The 25,246-nt window shown below is 36.9% G+C and overlaps 1 protein-coding gene across 1 annotated transcript in view; it reads right to left on the reverse strand.

Moving 5' to 3' along the window:
* The window catches only part of LOC124615755 (sulfhydryl oxidase 1-like), a 66,484-nt gene that overhangs the window by 13,693 nt on the left and 27,545 nt on the right, over window positions 1-25,246 (reverse strand). The window contains exon 2 of the mRNA XM_047143847.1: window positions 13,602-13,854. Coding sequence (XP_046999803.1) covers window positions 13,602-13,854 — 253 coding nt within the window. The remainder of the gene's footprint in view (window positions 1-13,601; window positions 13,855-25,246) is intronic.

A 25,246-nucleotide genomic window follows, 5' to 3' on the forward strand; every position in this document is an offset into this window, starting at 1 on the left:
TTCCATTCACTATACTCCTTGTGCCACACTTTTTCCAAGTAACTTATAGACTCTCTGAGGACACACTACACATTATTTTTGTTTCCTCCCTATTTCTGTTAGAATTTTTCAAATATTATATTCCAGTTAGTAGCCAGAATAATCTGTGCCCTCAGGAAGATCTTCACAGAAGGTTGTGATATAATGGGTTTACCACTAACATTAGAACTGTGTGGAAAGCCAGGAGAGATGTCCACCCTCTCCTACTCTTACAGTTTTATGGATAGCCCTGTAGGATTCATGATGTCAGTTCCCTCCAGCACTACTTAGACATTAGTTGAGTAAATGCCACGTCATGTTGCGACACTTCTGTGTGCTCATGGGGGCCCTACACAATATTAGATGTACCAGTTTCCTTGGTTCTTCAACGTATATTTCTTTCGGTTTTTGTGGCATTGTTGGCTGAGATTTGCATGGCCATGAAATTTACACTTACCTTCATGTATTGTGACTTTGTGAGGTGGCATATTTGCATGTAGCATGCTGGAAATTGACACACACAATTCCTAGGTAAAGTCTCCCTAAGTGAAGTGGATAATAATCATTTTCTCCTTTTTCCTTGGTTAATGAATTATTACTTATGTGAAAGTATGTGAGAATAGACAGTATCCTGTCACAGCTCCTTATGTTTGGATAAGAACTGTATGATCAAACAGAATTACAAGGGTAGTGTTCTCGCATATGAGATACACACAAACATGCAAGAACCATAATCGTCAGAACTTTTTCATTTCAGTGAGGATAATGCTCTTCTGATTTGATAGCATAGCAATAAAAGAAATGGAATGAATGTTTTATAACTTCCTTATTCTCTGATTAACATGCAGTTTAGTTTGCATTTTCAGGTTTCTCAAAACAGAAACAACATAGGTACAAAAACTTGAGAAGTGCACTGTTCTCATCTAAGCTTATATTAAACTACCCAAATTGTCCTGAAAATATAGTAGCACTGTATCTAAAACAGGTTAAGTGATCAGTGAGGTAGGAGTGTAGCAGAAACTGGGCAGGAGTATGGGGAATACAACAGCACACAACTCACTGAAAGTATGCTGCTCTCTATAGAGGTAAAAGAAATCTTTTTCAGTGCATGATATGACTCTGCAAACAAAAACGGTATGAGACACAGAGTAGCCAGCTTTTAAAGGAAACAACATTACTGAGTGGAAATGTACTAAATATGTCAGGAGGTTGATACGTTTGTTTTGAAATAAGCTCTCAAATGGCTCTGAGCACTATGGGACTCAACTGCTGAGGTCATTAGTCCCCTAGAACTTAGAGCTAGTTAAACCTAACTAACCTAAGGACATCACAAACATCCATGCCCGAGGCAGGATTCGAACCTGCGACCGTAGCTGAAATAAGCAATTATATGAAGAGCACAAGAGCTGAAATTAACTGTTTGAGAATCTAAGTAATATGCTTCTTCCAGTTCAAGTTTTCATCAATATATACACCCAAACATTTGCAGCATTCTACTCTACTCTATTTACTGACTCCTGTTCACTTTCTATATCAATTATTGGTATGACTCTGCTTATTGTACAAAACTGAATGTAGTGTTTTTTTCTTTTCCAAACTTTAGGGAGAATACATTTTCAGAGAATGACTTAATAATTCTTTGGAAAATATTATTTACCATCTCTTCTATTGCTTTCTCTCACTGAGATTCACTGCAAGACTAGTACCATCTGCAAAAAGTACCAATTTTGCTCACTGAATGTTACATGGAGTGCAGTCCCCAAAGTGCTCCTTCAGTACATTGAACACTCTCCTACTTCAATGGGGGCAAGCTCCGCCTTGCATGAACCACATACTGTCGAAATCAGGGTCCCTTTGGCTAGTGGGGATGAAATCATCTTCCAAAACCTTCACACAGCATTCGGTGGTCACTGTGCTATCGAGGAATATTGCACCAATTATTCTCTGACTGTACACCATACACTATACAGTCACACGTTGAGGGGGAAGAGACTTCTCAATCATGAAATGTGGATTCTCAGTCCTACAAATGTGCCAGTTTTGCTTATTGACAAACCCATCCACATGAAAGTGGGCTTCATTGCTAAACAAAATCAATCAGCGCATACTAACTCCCATCGTGCCCTGTGGCCAACTGTGCAGTTTGAACATCTGAATGCAAACCATCAGAAGTTATGATGATTTTATTTCATATAATAAATAACCGTCAACTTGTATGAGGAATATGAGTGGACCCAAAATAGCCCTGTGGGACTCCTTTGTGATCTATCCCCAGACACTAAAATTTTCTACCTTTCTGACATTGTCTGAATTATTCAGCACAACCTTCTGTATTTTGTTCATTAAGTATGATACAAACCAGCTGTGCAAAAAGCCATTAATTCCATAAAATGTGAGTTTTTCTAAGAGAGTAACATGATCTACACAGTCAAAAGCCTTGGAAATGTCACAAAAAATATCAACTGATGATATATTATTATTTAAGACTTGCACTACTTGAAGAGCAAATGTATAAATAGCATTCTCAGTTGAGCAACCCTCCTGGAATCCAAACTGTGATAAGCTAAGTAAATTGTTTCCACTTTCGTGATGCAACTACACTTGAGTACATTACTTTTTCAAACATTTTGGAAAAAGATGGCAGTAAGAAAATTGGACAATAATTGTTAATTATTTGGTTTGTCTTGTCATCTTTCTTATGAATTGGTTTAACAAACGCATATTTTAGCCTGTTTGGAAAAATTTCCTGTGCCAGTAGTGCATTACACTAATTATTAAGCTGGAACAACTTTTCAGAATTCTGTTTGAAATTCCATCAGCCTCACATGAGCTTTTGTTTTTTAGAATTTTATAACTGTGTTAATTTCAGTGAAGAATGTTGGTGCTACTTCTAGTTGCTTAAGTTTTGTGGAATGAATTTTTTAATATATTCTCTTACTTCTTCAACTGAAACATATAATCCTATTTTTCATGCTACATTTAGAAACTGGCTGTTAAAAGTACTTGCAACTTGTGAATTATCAGCCCACTACATTATTGTTTAGTTTAACGGCTATCTTGCACAATGACTGGCTGTCCTGTCTCCCGTTTGGCAATGTCCCGTATAATTTTAATCTTAGTTCCTGTATCATTTATTTATGTTAGGACATGCATACTCCTTGATACTTCAGTGACTTTCCTGAAAATACCACAATATTTTTTGTAGTACAAAGTAATGTTGGCTCTTGACTTACTCTGGCCTTTATATAAATTTCCCTCTTCCTCTTACATTTAATTTTAATACCCTTACTTACCCATGGCCTTTTTTTTTTTTTTATGTATTTTCTGGATAACTCTTTGAACCTGCCCCAACGTTGTAAGATCCCTTACCATTTATTTCCATAATTATGCATCATGATCAGGTAGTCCATTAGCAATTGGGTACATATTAATAGTTTCAGCCTCACCAGTGTCTATAAAAATGTTATAAATCAGTGTTCTACATATCTGTTTTATATGCACCTCAATGTCTAACACTATTTTGGAGATCTGCCCTAATGCAGCTGCTGTCATAAGAAAACAAAACCAACAGGATATTAGCAGGAAGATTCAAAAATTAGTACTACATCAACATAATCTGACTCCGTTATTTGAAGTCAATATAAAAAGTAGGAGGTATCAGTTTTGGATTGACCAACATTGTATTTAATGTGGCCATTACAATGACAAAAAACGTCACGGTATTGCTCAGAGCAAATAATCTACATGGAAATGTTAACTAGAAAGGAGACTTTTGTTCTGGTTTTCATGTATTTTCAATTTAGTGATGTAGTCTACATCTACATCCATACTCCGCAAGCCACCTGGCGGTGTGTGGCAGAGGGTACCTCGAGTACCTCTATTGGTTCTCCCTTCTATTCCAGTCTCGTATTGTTCATAGAAAGAAAGATTGTCTGCATGCCTCTGTGTGGGCTCTAATTTCTCTGATCTTATCCTCATGGTCTCTTCACGAGATATACATAAGAGGGAGCAATATACTGCTTGACTCCTCGGTGAAGGTATGTTCTCGAAAATTCAACAAAAGCCTGTACCGAGCTACTGAGCATCTCTCTTGCAGAGTCTTCCACTGGAGACTATCTATCATCTCCGTAACGCTTTCGTGATTATTAAATGATCCTGTAATGAAGCGCGCTGCTCTCAATTGGACCTTCTCTATCTCTTCTATCAACCCTATCTGGTACGGACCCCACACCGGTGAGCAGTATTCAAGCAGTGGTCGAAAAAGTGTACTGTAACATACTTGCTTTGTTTTCGGACTGTATTTCCTATGAGTCAATGAGTAAAAAGGGAAATCTGTGTTGTGGCATAGTCATCTGATTACTGACCCTCGAAGGCAACAACAAAAGCCAGCATTAACCTCAAACTAGATGTAATGGATACACTATGTAATCCACCAGCTTATGAAGGGAGAGTCAGTGAAAGATGGAAGGTTGAGTGTGGAATAATACTAAGTGACCACATATGCCATTGGAAGGTGAACCTAAGAACACCACAGAAAATGTGCATGCAATGACAATATTATGGCTAGCTGCGAAGAACTGAGATGAGTGTTTCATCCTCTGGGAATCTGGCTGACTGATTATGTAGATTTTCAAGCACAAGAACTGTCAGTAATTAAACATGCAACAATGGAAACATGGATATCTATTATGTGAGGCCCTTATAAAGGAGTATCTTGTAACTGCAACAAGGCATTGCAGAAATTAAGATACGAAATAAGCAGAGCCAGAAAGTTCTGCCACAGCTGCATGACCCAAGAAGAAAAAATCCAAAGGCTGCACAGAGTCTGGTATGCTAAACAATGCTTCATCACAGTTCAGCTAATTTGTACCAAATATTTATAAATTATATACACTTATCTATTAGTGAAAACATTATCAGAATCCCTACAGCAGTTCTTGAGATCAGACTTCACATATAGACAGAAAATGATGGCAGGGGACTTTAATTTATAACATTTACAGAAGGAGAACATACATGTGTACATGGACAGATTCTGGTAATAATAATTATGTGTGGCTTAGTGTCCTAGTGCAACTCTTAATTGGACATCACTTCAGCAACTTGCGTCTCCCTAACCAGCTATACAACCAGAAAAAGATGACCTACAGTTTAACACAGAATCCAAAATGCATTTAGTTTCTGGTGAATTGCCACATCATTGAAAGGTGACTGCTAGGTTGTGTAACAGAGAGAAAAATCTGTGATTCAATGAAGATTTGATCCCATGGCCTTTTGGTTACCAAGCCCCTGCTTCACCACTAGACCACCATACTTAACTTCGATTCTGCTCTGGGAAAATAAGGTCTACAGTATCACATGGAATCTGAACCAAGTTTTGCATCTGGCAAATGTCCACATCACTCAGAATTAAATGCTAGGTTAAATGACATTGAATGATCCATGATCTGATCAGAATTTGATCCCATGACCTTTCAGTTTTTGGGCACATGCTAGACTACCTGGCCAAACTCGGATTCTGCTCAAGCTTTGCTGCTGTCAAGAGTTGCAGCAGCTGTATCACTAGATGGCAATGCCATTGTTTTCACAGTAGTGGTGGACTTTAATTCATCATAGTTCAGCCAATTCCCAATGAATTGTATACACTAATCTTAATCCCTTTGCCCTATAAACCCATCACTAATCTTCCTTGTGAATCCATATATCTATTAGTCAAAACCAGATCAAAATCTTTACAGTAGTTCTTTAGATTAGTAGTCCACAAATACAAACGAAAGCAAGAAGGGAATGAAATAATGCAGATGATACTGTGTTAAACTGTGATGCAGATTGTACTATGTTAAACTGTAATGCAGATGACGTTCCTGTGTATGGATCTAGTAATGTAAAGGCATGTAGATTGACTTGATTAAGTTGAGGAAGCACTATCTAAAATTGAAAACAACAGTTCAGGATCATATGAAGTCAGTATATAAATGATCACAGCACTTTGAGAGATTGGTCAACAATGACTGTACAAAGTCCTAAACATAATTAGGAAATAATAAATGCAGTACCTAACAAATGGAAGCAAGGAGTCATCATTCCATTATTTTATGAGAGTGATAGAAATAAGAGCACAAACTACTGAGGTGTAACTATTATCCCGTGGACTAAATATCTGAGTCCATCCCCAAGAATAAAACAAGAAAAGCCATTAATCTATACGCGAGAAGGAGAAATGTAGTTTTAAGCCTCAAAGACTACTAACTACTTGCCTCATTTTTGCCACAGGATAGTGTGCAAGAATCGCTGGGAGAAAAATAAAAAACATAGAACTGGTTTTCTGGAAATGAAGAAAGCCCATAACCACCTACCACGCAGACATATTGGGAACAGCTGATGCATAAGAAAGTTGCAGTTATCATTAAGTGATTAAGACGATTATATGATGAAACCAAAAGTCTGGTACAGCTCCAGAGAGGAAGGTCAGGTTCATTTGAAAATCTGAGTGGTGCCTAACAAGGAGGTTGTCTTTTGCCACTTCTCTTCATCATCATCATCATCATCATCATCATCATCATAGCCAATGAAGTAATGGTTAAGGACAAGACAAATCTGAAGGTACAGACCAAATTAGATTTTGGCATGAAGCATTCACAAAATGGTTCTAAAATCAGCAAAACCAAGACAGTTAGCTAGGTGTTGAGTAGAAACCCTGCAACAGCCCATCCAATAATTAGAGATGGAAAGACAGAATTGGTGGCCAAGCAGTACTTGGGTAGCATTGTTTCCCTAATAATACTGTATCCAAAAGTTTGGGAATAGAATACAAAAAGGCTTCCAAATTTTACCAAGCAGCAAGTCAAATACACTACATTCTCGCTAATCCAGCCATTCCTAGCACATATGGATTCCAGAGTAGAAGAACTGCCAGATTATTGAGAGTGTCTGAAATTAGGTTTAAACACATAAGGACTATATTTTATTACATCCAAATATACATTAATTTTTTTTCATAAAAAATTTAATCCTTGAGTGAGCAGTATCATTGATGGTGAGACATGTCCTGATTCTTGGTCATCACAATGATGATAAGCGTTGGTAGCATGCTTGATCATGCAACTGCTTTACAAGCATTACATTGGTACTGCATATATCTTGTTGTTGCATAATGTACTTCAGGAAGGTATCTGCAGCTTCAGCACCAGCATTATGAGAAATCTTCATGCTCTCTCCTCCTATGTCCTCTTCTTCACCACTTTCGCCATTATTTTTCTGTAAGCTTCTTTTTTTTATTTCTTCATTTATTAAAGTTTGGTCTATCTCACAGATTTCCTAATTCAGCCACTTACCAACATCATATTCATAAATTTCGCCGCCTCCTGAAAATTTGTGAAATTTTTTAACATGCAAAGTGTCAGCAAATGATGATTCTGAGTAGACTGGTGCATCACTGTCACCTAGCACTGGCTCCAACTGTGTGTTAATCGAGGGCCACACTTTTCTCCAGCCATTCATTATGCCAGTGGTCTCTACTTTATCACATGCTTCTGCTGTTTGGAAAGCAACATCACATAAGTTTATTTCTCTCCACACTACAATACTGTTGCAGCATAGTCATTATCATATTCGTTCAGCAAGGAGACAAATAGCACATGTCAAAAATGATGTTTAATTGATTCTGAAATTTCCTGGTCCATGGGATGAATCAGGGCCATCACACTGGGAGGAAGAAAGAGTGCTTGCATACCATCAGACTTTCCAGTCACATCAGATGGGTGACCGGGAGCACCATCAGTTATTGGGGCAGCTTTTAGTGGAAGGCTTCTTCTTCTTCTTCTTCTTCTTCACAGCTGGTACAAATGTTTTGTGGAAGCACTAAGAGAGTATTTCTCTGCCCATCCAAGGTATCATCTGAGCACAATGTTGCGCTGAAAGTGTGTTTCTAACGCTGTGTTGTAAACAATGGGGAATTTAGGCTTTCCCAATCATTATGACCAGTGTAGGCTTCCAATGGCCTTGTCACAATTGTAACACCGGTTACTGTCAGGTCAGTGAAATTAAGTACTCTTGGGTTTGGTTAGCACTTGGATTGGTGACCACCTGGTTCTGCTGAGCGCTGTTGGTAAGGGGTGTGCACTCTGCCCTTGTGAAGCCAATTGAGGAGCTACCTGATTGAGGAGTAGCAGCTACAGTCACGAAAACTGACAATGGATGGAAGAGCATGTGCTGACCACATGCCCCTCCATATCCACATTCAATGACACCTCTCGGCTGATGATGACATGGCAAACAGTCCGTAACGTTGGGCCTTCCAAGGCTTGATTCGACGAAGAGTATGAGTGGTAGTTTATGACTCCCATTTGTATTATAACTCACCATGAACATTATGTGCTGTTTCTGTTGTTTGTATAGCTTACATCTCACTCTCAGCAGCTCATGTTTTTGAGGGAAGCACCTTGTAAAAGAGACCTGGTTTTATCAGCATTGTACAAGACATCAGCAATTAAATCTTCTTCTTCTATCATGTCTGTATATTCTTTACAAACACTTCTGCATATTTTTTGTTAGCTGAGTGACTTTCCTCAGTGACTGCCAGCTGCTGGGCGCCATATCGTTTTTTAACAGTTTGACAGCCAAAACTCGCTTGTTGCAAACAAGTTACTGCCACCAAGTTTTTTGTTAAACGCAAAGCCTTTTTCCTTCATTATTGGGTCACTGACAGGAATTCCTGTACTGTGTTGTTGCACGAACCACATATAAACAACTACAACCAGTTTCTCATTCTCTATCTTTTGCATAACCTTCCGTTTTCCCAACTCGCTCACCTTTTGGGCTATATACTGTTGATGTATAGACATGAAGCCCACACTTACCACAGTGGTACAATTTTATATGCCAACTAGCTCTGCACATGATAAAGAGATTGAACAAATGTATTATGCGACTATAGAAATAATTCAGTTAGTAAAAGGGAACAAAAATTTAATAATCATGGGGGACTGGAATTCGATAATAGGGAAAGGAGAGAAGGAAAATAGTAGGTGAACATAGACTGGGTGTAAGGAATGAAAGAGGAAGCCGCCTGGTAGAATTTTGTGCAGAGTCATAACTTAATCATAGCTAACACTTCGTTTAAGAATCATGAAAGAAGGTTGTACATGAGGAAGAGGCCTGGAGACACTGGAAGATTTCAGATAGATTATATAATGGTAAGACAGAGATTTAAGAACCAGGTTTTAAATTGTTAAGTAAGACATTTCCAGGGGCAGATGTGGACTCCTACCACAATTTTTTGGTTATGAACAATAGATTAAAACTGAAGAAACTGCAAAAAAGTAAGAATTCAAGTAGATGGTACCTGGATAAACTGAAAGAACCAAAGGTTGTAGAGGGTTTCAGAAAGAGTATTAGGGAACGACTGACAAATACAGGGGGAAAAAATACAGCAGAAGGAGAATGGGTAGCTTTCAGAGATGAAATAGAGAAGGCAGCCGAGGATCAAGTAGGTAAAAAGACGAGGGCTAGAAAAATCCATGGGTAACAGAAGAGATATTGAATTTGACTAATGAAGGAGAAAATATAAAAATGAAGTAAATGAAGCACGTGAAAAGAAATACAAACATCTCAAAAATGAGACTAAAAAGAAGTGCAAAATGGCTCCGCAGGGACAAGTGTAAGGATGTAGAGGTATACATCACTAGGGGTAAAATAGATACTGCCTACAGGAAAATTAGAGAGACCTTTGGAGGAAAGAGAACCATCTGTATGAATGTCAAGAGCTCAGATGGGAAACTAGTCCTAAGCAAATAAAGAAAAGCAGAAAGGTGGAAGGAGGATATAGAGGGGCTACAGAAGGGTGATGTACTTGAGGACAATATTATGGAAATGGAAGAGCACACATGTAGATGAAATGGGAGATACGATACTGCGTGAAGAGTTTAACAGAGCACTGAAACACATAAGCCAATAAAAGGCCCCGGGAGTCGACAACATTCCATCAGAACTACTAATAGGCTTGGGAGAGCCAACCATGGCAAAACTCTACCATCTGGTGAGCAAGGTGTATGAGACAGGTGAAATACCCTCACACTTCAAGAAGAATATAATAATTCCAATCCCAAAGAAAGCAGGTGTTGACAGACGAATGGACAAACCAGTAGAAGCCGACCTCAGGGAAGATCGGTTTGGATTCCATGGAAATATTGGATTATAAAAGCAATACGACTTATCTTAGAAGATGGATTAAGGAAAGGCAAACTTACGTTTCTAGCCTTTGTAAACTTAGAGAAAGCTTTTGACAATGTTGACTAGAACACTCTCTTTCAAATTCTGAAGGTGGCATGGGTAAAATACAGGGACCAAAAGGCTTTTTACAATTTGTACAGAAACCAGACGACAGTCATAAGAATCAAGGGGCATGAAAGGGAAGCAGTGGTTGAGAAGGGAGTAAGACAGGGTTGTAGCCTGGGTGATGTTATTAAAACTGTATATTGAGCAAGCAATAAAGTAAACAAAAGAAACATTTGGAGTAGGAGTAGGAATTAAAATCCAAGGAAAAAAAATAAAAACTCTGAGGTTTGCCGATGACACTGTAATTCTGTTAGAGACAGCAAAGGACCTGGAAGAGCTGTTGAAAAGAATGGACAGTGTCTTGAAAGGAGGATATAAGAGAAATATAAAAAAAAGCAAAATGAGGATAATGGAATGCAGTTGAATTAAATCAAGTGGTGCTGGGGGAATTACGTTAGGAAATTAGACATTTACAGTAGGTAAGTTTCGCAATTTGGGGAGCGAAATAACTGATGATGGTCGAAGTAGAGAGGATATAAAATGTAGACTGGCTATGGCAAGGAAAACATTTCCAAAGAAGAGATATTTGTTAACATCGAGCACAGGTTCAAGTGTCTGTAAGTCTTTTCTGAAAGTATTTGTATGGAGTGTATCCATGACGGAAGGGAAATATGGATGATAAATAGTTTAGACAAGAAAAGAATGCAAGCTTTCAAAATGTCGTGCTACATAAGAATGCTGAAGATGAGAAGGGTAGATCACATAATTAATCAGGAGGTACTGAACAGAATTGGGGAGAAGAGGAATTTGTGGCACAACCTGACTAAAAGAAGGGCATGGTTGGTAGGACGCATTCTGAGGCATCAAGGGATCACGAGTTTAGTATTGGAGAGAAGTGTGGAGGATAAAATCATAGAGGGAGACCAAGAGATGAATACACTAAGCAGATTTAGAAGGATGTAGGTTGCAGTAAGTTACTCGGAGATGAAGAAGCTTGTACAGGATAGAGTAGCACAGACAGCAGCATCAAACCAGTCTCTGGACTGAAGAGCACAACAACAACAACAACAACAACAACTGTTGAATATCATCACCTTCCTTTTTGATGTCATAAACAGCATTTCATCTAACATCCGCTTGAGTGACTAAAGGCTTGATGTGGGCCAGATTACTGAGAGGCAGGACTACTGAGGACCAAATTAGTGAGTGTTTAGTGTACTTTGGCTTGCAACATTACCACTAATTTCTAAACTCAAGCTTTACAAAAATGCCTACTACCTCCACTAACATACAGACCAAAATCAACAACAATTACTAAACAAAATAAGAACTGTCTCCAGGCAACAGAAAAGAAGGGCCTACATTTTTGCCAACAGGAAACAAAATTAGAGCAAGTGTAGCACTCAACAACAGCTAGAATTACAAAACAGCATTTGGAGACCCATAACTGAAGTGGTTGTAAAGTGTAAAGGGACACCCTGTTAACTTTATTCAACAGAAGTAATCGATACCAACAATATTTTAGCGAATCTTTTATAGGTTAATATTAACTCAGCAGTTTAACTAAAAGAATTTCATATGATTTTGTATATGATGTGGTATATTTCAGTCTAAAATGTATAAAAAGAAATTACTTTGTTACAATCAATATGTATTAACTCTGTATGTACAGTTAAAACTACTTTTCTTTTAGAAATATTTGAAATTATGAAATATCTGGCATACTTAAAATTCCTATTATTAATTATGCAATCTGATGCTAACTATTAAATTTATTTCTGGATTCATTTACAAAATAATGATATAACTCGGTAAAGATTATTCTTTTGTCAAGAAAGTTTGCAAACTCTTTTTGCTTTGTAAACTCTTTGGAATATTGTTAGTATCACAGAATAAGTGATTAGTGGGCACTCCTTTCAAAGCTTATGAAACGAATCAATTATTTAGAAGAGTGAAAATCTACTGGTCATGTGAGGGAGGGTAAGATTATAAGAGGTGCAGGCATTTGAAAAGGATAGTTCCCTGCAGGTCCCCCTCAGGCTTATTATGAATAAAATGTATTAAATGAACAACAGCCCCATAGGAAAAAAAGTTGTAGAAGTCTTATCTGCAACATCAATTGCTGCAGTAGAAAAATGATGAAAGAAACAATTTACACCGATGAGTCTCCTTTACACTGAATCAGTTACATAAATTAGCACATAAATGAAATAGTAAAATTTGGATTCTGATGGTTACTACATATTTCCTGAATGAATGAATCATCAATAGCAGTATTTTATGAAATGGCAGAATGCAGTAAAATACCAACAGACTCTAGCAATGACAAAAAAGGGTGAAATGAAAAAATTAAAAATTTATGTTTATGACTTTGCTCCCACTCTCATCCTCCACCAAACCTTTATTCTTGCCTTGAGTAAAATACCAACAGACTCTAGCAATGACAAAAAAGGGTGAAATGAAAAAATTAAAAATTTATGTTTATGACTTTGCTCCCACTCTCATCCTCCACCAAACCTTTACTCTTGCCTTGTTTGGAATGCAGCTTACGATATAGTTTCTAATTACTAGTATTTCCTCTCTATTTTCAGTAGTATGAAGCCAGACAAGGTAGTAACCTTGAGTCCAATTATTAACCAGAAGTTCTATTTTGTGCTCACCTGCTCACCATTCAACCAGCATGGTTTTCACACCTAAACATGTCAGAAAATGTTCCTGTTTCACCAAATCCTTGTGCTCTTCCAAGTGGATTGGTGATTTATGATTCCATCACTCTTTTTTATTAGCTACCAAAAAATGACATCTTTGAGAGCAAGATCTGAAAGGGCAACCAGTTTGGTATTCTGTTAGCCTGCAAATTAGTTTCCGCTGCTGGAATAGCATTGTCAATTTTTTTTTCTTAACTTGTTTGTTTAGAGAGGAAAGGAAGATAAGGGTTTCATATTCTGTCAAAGATAATGTCATGAAAGATAGATCACAAGCCCAGAGAAGACAAGGATGAGAAGGTAGATTGATCGTATCCTTTCCAAAGGAACTGCCCTGGCATTAGCCCTTAGTGATTTAGGGAAACCACATGAAATCTTAATTTAGACTTCTGGACAGGGATTTGGAATCTGCTCTTCCTGAACTTACGTGCACCATCTCACACTGTTCCTTCTATTGATGTTAAATGTACATCTCGCAGTACAGTGCAGTAGAAGCTCAAAACATTTTTAGCCTACTGACATTTTTCTTTACTAATCAAAGTTTTATTGAGATCACTCAGATAAATGGTATCACACAGAACCATGTAATGACAGTAAATTTACCTGTATGGTGTAATGTTAGGCCAATTGAAACCTCTTCCATCAGCTTGTTCCTTTTTTAGCATGTTAATAGCATTATGTACTAATTCATCTGCTGAATTTCCTTTTGCGATTTCTGTACCCATGTCACCTGCCTTAGTGTTAGCACCAAAAAACTTTACAGTTGGGTATTTCATAATTTCATATTCTCGGCATAATGGCGTGTTGTCTTCATTTGCACAATCAACAGCAGCAGAAATAAGGATATCTTTCCAACCTGCAACAGAAAATGAAAAGCTGGAGAGTTTATCTGTAATTCAAAGATTAAGGCAAGGAGAAAAGGTTATTAAAAATTCTGTACACAACTCTTATCAACTTACATAGTACACTGAGCAAGCAGTAAGAAAATCAAAGAAAAGTTCAGAGAAGTGAATAAAGTTCAGGGAGAAGAAATAAATACTTTGAGGTTTGCAAAAGACTTTTTAATTCTGCTAGAGGTAGACAAGGACTTGCAAGGGCAGTTTGGCTGGAATAGACAGTGTCTTGAAAGACAGACAAAAAATGAACAACAACAAAAGCAAAACATTGGTAATGGAATGTAGTCGAATTAAATTAAATGATACTGAAGGAATCAGATTAGGAAATAAGACACTGAAAGTAACAGAGGATAAAAAATGTACACTGGCAATGGCAAGACAGGTGTTTCTCAAGAAGAGAAATTTGTTAACACCGAATACAAATTTTTGTGTAAGAAAGTCTTTCTTGAAGGGACTTGGGAGTAGTGTAGCCTTGTATGGAAATGAAACCTGAAGCAGTTCAGACAAGAGGGGAATAGATATTTTAGAACATTGGTGCTACAGCAAACTGCTGAAGATTAGACAGGTAGATTGCATTGCTAATGAGAAAGAAATGAATAGAATTGGGGCAAAATTTGTAGAGAGACCAGGAGGCGAATATAGTAAGCAAGTTCTAATGGTTGCATATTGTAGTAGTTATTTGGAGATGAAGATGCTTCCTCAAGATAGAGTAATGTGGAGAACTGTATCACACGTCTTCAGACTGATGGCCACAAAATAAGCTTGAAACTATCCCAGCCAGAACTACCCCAGCTAAATGTGGTTCTATCCAGTATAGAATGCACATTCCTACCGTGAACTTTTGTAGCATGCCTTCTTCGTTGCCATAGCACTGTGATAAACAACGCTCGAGTTTCAACAAGTCTCACAAGCACAGTGGGAATTCACAGACTCACTATGCCAGATGTCTTTATCACCAGCTCCTTGCCCCAATGCACCTTCACAGCTGTGAGTATGCTACAATGTGGCAATGAGCTTACAGATATATGTCTGAAGGCTGACATGAGTGGACCTACCCCAGTGTCTTGAGAGTGAATACGGGGCAAGTGGGATCTACTGTCAGAGAACTGAGCAACTGGGCATTGAAACTGAACCGGATAACAGCCAGATTTTGTTGTTGAGGATAGCCTTTACTTAGTGTCATACACTCTTAACAAATCCATTTCTGATACTGTGCTAACATTTTAGTTTTAGCCACTGTGACAAGACAACCACTATTTGAAACTTGCATATTCATGCTGCAATAGATGCTTCTGGAACTTACTACCAGTAAAACTGCACAAAAATAAACTTCATAATGACTAACTGTACAATGCTTATAGTTTTCACAGGTATTTCTACAATTCCATCTCTTATCTTAAAAGAAACAACTACTCATTTTCAACAGAAATTCAAGACTTCAACATTTTCATACAACAGAAGATTGCAATATGACAAAAATTTTATAAATTCCCCCTCCACCTTTTCATTTAACTGATTTCATTAAATCATCTAGGTTTGTCTGGAAGGAGAATTTGCAGGAACACTGACAACTGTCACCATGTATCTTTAACTTTGTTTAAGAAATTGTTTTTTTGTGGTACTTGGTTTCAAGCTATTTACAGACATTAGGCACCATTGTTTTCATTTTTAATTCTTTTACACTTAGGACAACTACCTTCTTTAGGAGATCAACAACTTTGCCAACTTCCTCATGTGGGGCATCCACACTCAATTGAAGTAAAGAAGATCACTGAATAATCAGGGCAGAGTAAGTTTTCCTCTGACAACAGGCTTTCAATTTTACACTTCCATATTACAACACATGAAGAAAAAGAAAGAATTGGGGGAGGGGAGGGGGGGGGGGGGCGAGGAGGTGGCTCTTTCAATGACAACTGTCTTTCCAATCTTCTACAGTTTTGAAATTGGCATTTTACCATTCACCAAACAAATCATTAAGCTTTATGTGACACAGGTGTAGCTCTGAAACTAGCCACCACAAAATGCTTTTAATTTGTTTTTCCTACCTGCTGAACCCCCTATAACATTTGTTTGTTTGTTAGTTCATAAGATAGTAAGGTATTCAGTCAATCATTTCAACTATTCTTTTATCGAAATGATGTGGAATGAACAGTTTACAGGACATGTATACATGATCAATATTAACATAAATGAACATATTATTTTTAGTCCTAATACTCAGTAGTGATTTTCTAACAAGCTACAAGTTTTTAAATCAAAAATCATCCATGGACTACAAAGAATAGTCCAAGATAAATGATTTTACGCTAGATTTAAAACATGCTTTGATACCTGTCAGACAATATATGGTATTGGGCAAATGATCAGAAGTTTTTTTGCTGTATACTGAACTTCTTTCTGAGCCACTGACACCTTCAATAAATATTACAATAAAGGTCTTTTTCCCTCTAGCGTTGCAAGTATGGACATCATTATTTTTCTGAAATTATGCTAGATTATTTATGATAACTTTAATTAGGAAATATGTATACTATCATGGAGCAGTTAAAATGCCCAACTCCTTGAAGAGGTGCCTACTTGATGACCACAGATGAACAACAAATATTATCTCACTACTCACTTTTTTGCAATCAATATTTTTTTGTAAGTAATAAGTTACCACAGAAAATTATTCCATAAGATGCTATTGAATTGAAATATGCAAAATATGTCAGGAGGTTGATACCATTGTTTCCCAGTTTAGCAATTAGACAAAGAGCTTCTTTCTGTTCAAGTTTTCATCAATAAGTACATCCAAAAATTTGGAGCCTCCTACCCTATTTACTGACTCCTGTTCAGGTGCTACATCAATTATTGATATCTCTCTAGTTATTGTACAGCAATTAATATTGTGTGTTATCTCAAAATTTAGGTAGAGCTCATTTTCAGAGAACTACTTAATAATTTTTTGGAAAGCATCATTAACAATCTCTTCTGCTGCTTTCCCTCTAATGGGATTTACTATAACATTAGTATCAACTGCAAAAAGTGCAAATTCCGCTTAATGAATGTTAACTGGAATGTCATTCATTTACATAAATAACACAATTGGACCCAAAACTGAACCTTGTCGGCCTCACTCCATGATTTCTCTGCAGTCACTAAAATTTTCTCTCCTTTCAACAGTATCTGAATTATTCAACACAACTTTTTGAATTCTGTTTGTTAAGTGTGATTCATATCGTTTGTGTGTAAAGCCATTGAATCCATGAAAGTACTTTTCTTGAAATGATCACAGAAGATAACAACTGGCAATATTTTATTACTTAAAGCTTGTAATATTTGATGATTGAATGTATAAATAGCTTCTCAGTGGAGCAACCCTTCTGGAATCCACACTACGATGCACAAAGTAAGTTATTTCTACTTAAATGTGAGACTATTCGAGTACATTATTTTTTCAAGTATTTTAGAGAAAGACATCAGTAAGGAAAAAGGATGACAATTATTTAAGTCTTTCTTGTCACCTTTCTTATAAAGAGGTTTAACAACTGAGTCATTTGCTCTGAAATAGCCAACCCATCATTAATGTTACATTAATTTGATCATTTAACAACAAACTACATAAAACTTCATTGTTGTTGTTTACTTTTCTTGCTTCTTTTAAACAATCATATTTGATTTGGTCTTTATTACTTATGGTATTTTAAACTTCTTTCCCCATATTAAATTTTAGGTCATCACCTAAGTTTCCTATCAATTGCGTTTTTCAGTCAGTTTCAATTTTACAGCATGTGATACAGTTTTTTGTTTGTTGCCTGTAGTTAGACACTTTATAAACAACAAAATGTTGCACAATGAAGCAATAACTTACAGAGGCCAACAAGCACACAAAATCTATCTACAAGAAGTCATTAATCATGGATATAAGCATAAACACCACTGCTTTGTGGCATCTTATATAGTTGACTTGGAGTTAATTTACACAATGATTCAGTTACAGTACTGACTGTCACTAGCAACAGCTCAGCTTCTGATAAACAGATACACACATTAGACTAACAAATGCCACTCACATATTTCCTATTGCTAACTTTCCATCTAGGGTAGATAATTGCTCAAACACATTCACTAATAATATATTTATAGACAGATCTACCATGTTAGAAAACCAACAGTCAATGAGCTCTCAGACCATGACATGCAACTTATGTTAAATGCTAATCGGGATACAACTCTACTAAATCCAAGTTTGAATGGAGAGTTAATAAGCCAAAAATTGAGTAGTTTAGTCATCTATCCAAAGAGATAAGCTAGGTTGATGTATATAAAGAAAAAAATCTTCATTTTATTTGAAAACTATTTTCTCACAGGGTAAATTTTTTTAAACAAAGTCTACAAACAAAACCTCCAAGGATTACTCAGGAAATGAAGATGTCTTGTAGGATAGAAAGGAAACTACATCGGTCAGTCAGAAAAGAGCTCTGAAGTTCATAATGCAGCTCTTTACAAGGCATACAGCACAACACTGAAGAAAGCAACACAGACACCGAAGCACATTTATTTACAAGAAAAAGATAGCCAAATCAAGCACCAACTTAGAGAGAATTATTTAGTTAGATTTAAGTTCCATTTGCATGATAAATCATAATGATGTGGAACATGTCATTTTACATCCATATCACAGATATAAATTAATTTGTAAATATGGCTACATGCTGACCATTTATAAAAAATACTGTTCCCTAATTTCTTTTTTAAATATACTTATGTGAGTTAGTAATTCCTACCCAACACCTTTTACGCATTACAGTAACAGAAATTCTTCTAAGAACAGGAGTTCTCAAAGAAACTTTTTAGTTTCTTTTCAAAATTTACTCTGCAATTTATCAGACATTTTATATTGCTGGGTAAGTGATAAAAAATATTCTGGTTGCAGCCTCCAACATTCCTTTTAGTGCTAAAGACAACTGTTATGTGGAGCAATGAGTATCATTTTTTCTTCTGCTATTGCAATGATATACATTAGTGTTCCTTCTGAAATGCAGTGTATCATTTACAACTTTGTGACAGAATAAACTTACACTCAAGCACTAGTCAAAATGCCCAAGTCCTTAAACATTTGATTACATAATGACTAGTGAGCACCACATATTATTCTTACAGTATATTACTGAGCAATGAAGAATTTCTTTCTACAAGTGAGTCACCCCAGGGCATTATTCCATATGGCATTACTGAATGAAAATATGCAAAATATGTTAACTTACTAATTTGTCTTTCCCCAAGATCTACAATGACTCTAAATGCAAATGTGGCTGAACTAAGTTGTTTAAGTTGTTCCAAAACTTGCTTTTTCCAGTTTAAATTCTCATCTATATTGACACCTAATAATTTTGAGGTTTTGACCCAATTAATTATTTTCTCATACAGAATTAAACATGAAATGTCTTTTTGAAATTGAGAATGAGAACATTCATAGAAAACTATTGTTTACCATTTCTTCTGTTGATGCTTATATTGATTACTATATTAGTGTCACCCACAAACAGAACTAATATTACTTCTTGTTTATTAGATGGTAGTTGGTTTACCAGTATGAGAAACAATGGAAGACCTAAGATAGAGCCTTGGAGAACTCAGTATGTGATCACAACTTTCTGCATTTTTTGGTGATATATGACATTATTCATTGGTTAGCTATACCATCAATTGCATAAAAGCTCAGTTTATCTATGAGAATATTGTGATTCACTCAAACAAATGCCTGAGACAGGTTCTAGAAATTATCAACTACTGTTATTTCATTATTTAATGCTTGTAAAATTTGTTGAATGAACAAGTAAATGGCACTCTCTTGTGAAATCCAAACTGTGATTTACTGGGGATATTATTACAGTTCAGTTGGGATACTATTCTATAATCCATCACCACCTCAAAAATTTCTGAAAATGATGTCAGTACTGAAACAGGCTGATAGCTATTGACATCTCTCTTAACATCTTTCTTAGAGAGGAGTTTAACTACAGCATATTTCAAACCCTCTGGAAAAATTCCTTCAGTTAGTGATCCATTCCATATTTCAGATGATACAGGACTTGTTATATGGGAGCAAACCTTTAAACTCTATTGGAAAGACCATCAAATCCTGATAAGATTTTATTTTTGAGAGAATACATAATTCTCTTTATTTCAAAGTGAGAAGTAGTTGATACATTCATAAAACCAAATTTTACGAAAATTTTTCAACAATGCTGTGATTTTTCCTCTTAAATTGTCCGTTCCAATATTTTCAATACATTTAGGAAATCATTATTGAACATGTCAACTACTTGTGACTGGTCATTTATAGCCACTCCATCTACTACAAAAATAAAGTTATCCTATTTATTGGCCTGTTGTCCTGTCTCTTGTTTCACTACATTCCCTACAGCCGTAAGATTGTTTTTGGAATTTCTAACTTATGACATAATGCACATGTTTCTTGAAAGCAACTGGCACCGGAACTGCATCAAGTGGTTGCCTACAGGGAGGCACCTAGCACTCTTTGAAGGTTTTCTCTGTAATGGCACATTTTTAAAATTCCAATAAATGGAAAAGGTGCCACTGACGTTATTGTTGAACTGGGGATCTTAGAGGGATCCTTTTCTATTTTATTCACACATGTGTCAATGTCACACCCCTCCATGATCACGCCACAGGAGGCTGTGAAACAGGACCACCGAAAAAGCATAAGACCCCTTGCTGCTTCAAATCATGCTCAAATTTCATTGCATGGTTTTGAATAGTCCCTTACCATTCTACACTACACACCAGAGAAAAAATTATTGTTGTACTGCAGTCCAAAGAGGTGAGATCACATTCAATAGGATTGCTAACCAATGCTGTCCTCAGAGGAGGGTTGAAGTGTCAGTGAGATGTCCGCAGTATCAAAGATTTTCAAGATTGTCTTCCTGTTTCTCACTGCATTGCAAACAGTTGTTTTCCACAGCAAAACATGTAAGAAACTTACCAAGGAAACGGATGGTTTCAGTGACTTGCTTTATGCCACTCTCCAAGGCCATTTCATGTCGATTCCAAGTGGTTGTGTGTCTGAAATGTTTTCCTCAGCCACACATAAGAAAACTGCATTATTTCAATGCTGGGAATCGCAGTTCTGATCTCCATCACAGCAGCATTAAAAGAAGAGGTTAAATGTGGCTAACATAGAGTGTGACAATGTTCAAATGGTTCAAATGGCTCTGAGCACTATGGGACTTAACATCTGAGGTCATCAGTCCCGTAGAACTTAGAACTACTTAAACCTAACTAACCTAAGGACATTACACACATCCATGCCCGAGGCAGGATTCAAACCTGCAACCGTAGCGGTCGCGCGGTTCCAGACTGAAGCACCTAGAATCGTTCAGCCGCACCGGCCGGCTTGACAATGTTCCCATCATCAGACACGTTGATAGCAACACTGGGCAGAACTGTGGTGAAATTTGGTGCCACTGGGATATCATTACTTTTCACTTCACATGAACTTCAGAGCTTTGGGCTTTTCTTTTGCACGTGTAGACATCTTGCTGTTTGAAGTGTCGTCAAGCCCAGTGATGGGGCACAGGGTGACACTTTTGAAACATAACAGAGGGAGATTGTAGGCACCTTTGAGCCAAATTTCAGAATTATGCATCACAATGGAAGACAATTACAGAGTTTTGAAAAAGTGATCCTTTAATTCTGTTGCACATTGTACATTTTTCGATTCCTTTCACATGATACTTGCATCCCTCTAGTGAATCGACTTTAATCCCTCCAATTATCAATGTCTTTTTTGTTCCTTGCATGTTTCATTTTGTTTCTGATTAGCTTATATGGTCAGCTATTCTCAAACAACGATTTCTCATGGACTAGATTAAATTTTATCTTAACATTTGATTGATTATAAATTTCATGCTGATTCATTTCCTGTAAACTTTTCTTCTACATCTACATGGATACTCTGCAAATCACACTTAAGTGCCTGGCAGAGGTTTCATCAAACCACCTTCACAATAAATCTCCATTATTCCAATCTCGAACAGTGCGCAGAAAAAATGAACACCTATATCTTTCCGTGTAAGCTCTTGTTTCCATATTTTATTACAATGTTCATTTCACCCTATGTAGGTCACCAAAAACAAAATATTTCCACATTCAGAGGGAAAAGTTTTTGACTGAAATTTTGTGAGAAGATTCTGCCACAATGTAAAACACCCTTGTTTTAATTATGTCCATCCCAAATCCTGTATTATGTCAGTGACAATCTTTACCCTATTCCTCGATACAACAAAATGTGCTGCTCTTCATAAGGATCCCATTCTACAAAGCAATACTCCAAAAAAAGAATGGACAAGAGTAGTGTAGGCAGTCTCTTTAGTAGATCTATTGCTTCTTCTAATGTTCCACCAATAGAATGCAGTCTTTGGTTCGTCTTCCCCACAACATTTTCTGTGTGTTCTTTCCAATTTAAGTTGTTCATACTCATAATTCCTAAGTATTTAGTTGGATTTATGGCCTTTAGATTTAACATATTTCTTGTACAACTGATGTTTCATTGTTTCCTTTTAGCACTTGTGTAAATGACCTCACACTTTTCATTAATTAGGGTCAACTGCCAATTTTCACACCATACAGGTAACTTTTCTGAATCTGTTTTGCAATTTGTTTTGATCTTATGATGATTCACCAGACAATAAACAACAGCATACCCTGCAAACAACCTAAGACAGTCACTCAGATTGTCTCCTAAATCATTTATATAGATAAGGAACAGCAGAGGGCCTGTAAAACTATTTTGGGGGATGGTAGAAATCACTTATATTAGATTAGATTAGATTAATACTTGTTCCATAGATCATGAATACGACACTTTGTAAAGATGTGGAATGTGTCAGGTTAATAAAAGATGTGTGTACAAGATATTACATTACACAAAATATTGCATGACACTAATGTTTAAGTTGGTTTTTTTTCCCTTAATTTATATCTAAAAATTCAGCCAATGAGTAGAAGGAGTTGTCATCAAGAAATTCTTTTAATTTATTTTTAAATGTTAGTTGGCTATCTGTCAGGCTTTTGATGCTGTTTGGTAGGTGACCAAAGACTTTTGTGGCAGCATAATTTACCCCTTTCTGTGCCAAAGTCAGATTTAACCCTGCATAGTGAAGATCATCCTTTCTCCTGGTGTTATAGCTATGCACACTGCTATTACTTTTGAACTGGGTTGGATTATTAACAACAAATTTCATAAGTGAATATATATACTGTGAGGTTACTGTGAGGGTCCCTAGATCCTTAAATAGATGTCTGCAGGATGACCGTGGGTGGGCTCCAGAAATTATTCTGATTACACGTTTTTGAGCAATGAATACTTTTCTACTCAACGATGAATTACCCCAGAATATGATGCCATACGAAAGCAGTGAATGAAAGCAGGCATAGTAAGCTAATTTACTGAGATTCTTATCACCAAAATTTGCAATAACCCTAATAGCATACGTAGCTGAACTCAGATGTTTCAGCAGACCATCCACGTGTTGCTTCCAGTTTAACCTCTCATCAATGGACACACCTAAAAATTTTGAAAATTCTACCTTAGCTACAGAGTCTATATTTATTACTGGAGTTGTGCCATTTACTGTATGGAACTGTATATACTGAGTTTTATCAAAATTTAAAGAGAGTCCGTTTGCTGAGAACCACTTAATAATTTTGTGAAAAAAATCATTTACAATTACATCACTTAGTTCTTGGTTTTTGGATGTTATTACTATACTTGTATCATCAGCAAAAAGAACTAACTTTGCATCTTCATCAATGTGGAATGGTAAGTCATTAATGTATATCAAGAGCAGTAAAGGATCTAAGACCGAACCCTGTGGGACCCCATACTTGATGGCCCACCAGTTTGAGGAATCAGCTGTTGTTTTCACATACATTAACCACTTATTTCAACTTTCTGCATTCTTACAGTTAAGTATGAATTAAACCATTTGTGCACTGCCCCACTCAAACCATAATGATTTAGCTTCTCTAAAAGAATTCCATGATTTACACAGTCAAAGGCCTTTGAGAGATCACAAAAAATACCAATGGGTGATGTCCGGTTATTCAGAGCCTTCTGTTTTACTGCATGGCTTCCCATTGATTACTACAAACTGTGACACACTGACAGGAAATCATGAATACAGTCACATAACTCAGATGATATTCCATAAGCATGCAATTTGATTACCAGCTGCTTGCAAGGTAGAGTGGAAAGAGCCTTCTGGAAATCTATAAATGTGGAATCAATTTGAAATTCCTTGCCAATAGCACTCAACACTTCATATGAGTAAAGAGCTACATCTACATCTACATCCATACTCCGCAAGCCACCTGACGGTGTGTGGCGGAGGGTACCTTGAGTACCTCTATCGGTTCTCCCTTCTATTCCACTCTCGTATTGTTCGTGGAAAGAAGGATTGTCGGTATGCCTCTGTGTGGGCTCTAATCTCTCTGATTTTATCCTCATGGTCTCTTCGCGAGATATATGTAGGAGAGCAATATACTGCTTGACTCTTCAGTGAAGGTATGTTCTCGAAACTTTAACAAAAGCCTGTACCGAGCTACTGAGCGTCTCTCCTGCAGAGTCTTCCACTGGAGTTTATCGATCATCTCCGTAACGCTTTCGTGATTACTAAATTATTCTGTAACGAAGCGCGTTGCTCTCCGTTGGATCTTCTCTATATCTTCTATCAACCCTATCTGGTAAGGATCCCACACTGTTGAGCAGTATTCAAGCAGTGGGCGAACAAGCGTACTTTAACCTACTTCCTTTGTTTTCGGATTGCATTTCCTTAGGATTCTTCCAATGAATCTCAGTCTGGCATCTGCTTTACCGACGATCAACATTATATGATCATTCCATTTTAAATCACTCCTAATGCGTACTCCCAGATAATTTATGGTATTAACTGCTTCCAGTTGCTGACCTGCTATTTTGTAGCTAAATGATAAAGGATCTATCTTTCTATGTATTCGCAGCACATTACACTTGTCTACGTTGAGATTCAATTGCCATTCCCTGCACCATGCGTCAATTCGCTGCAGATCCTCCTGCATTTCAGTACAATTTTCCATTGTTACAACCTCTCGATACACCACAGCATCATCTGCAAAAAGCCTCAGTGAACTTCCGATGTCATCCACCAGGTCATTTATGTATATTGCGAATAGCAACGGTCCTATGACACTCCCCTGCGGCACTCCTGAAATCACTCTTACTTCGGAAGACTTCTCTCCATTGAGAATGACATGCTACATCCTGTTATCTAGGAACTCCTCAATCCAATCACACAATTGGTCTGG

This window comes from Schistocerca americana, chromosome 1 (genome assembly GCF_021461395.2).
Source record: "Schistocerca americana isolate TAMUIC-IGC-003095 chromosome 1, iqSchAmer2.1, whole genome shotgun sequence".
Taxonomy (NCBI): Eukaryota; Metazoa; Arthropoda; class Insecta; order Orthoptera; family Acrididae; genus Schistocerca; species Schistocerca americana.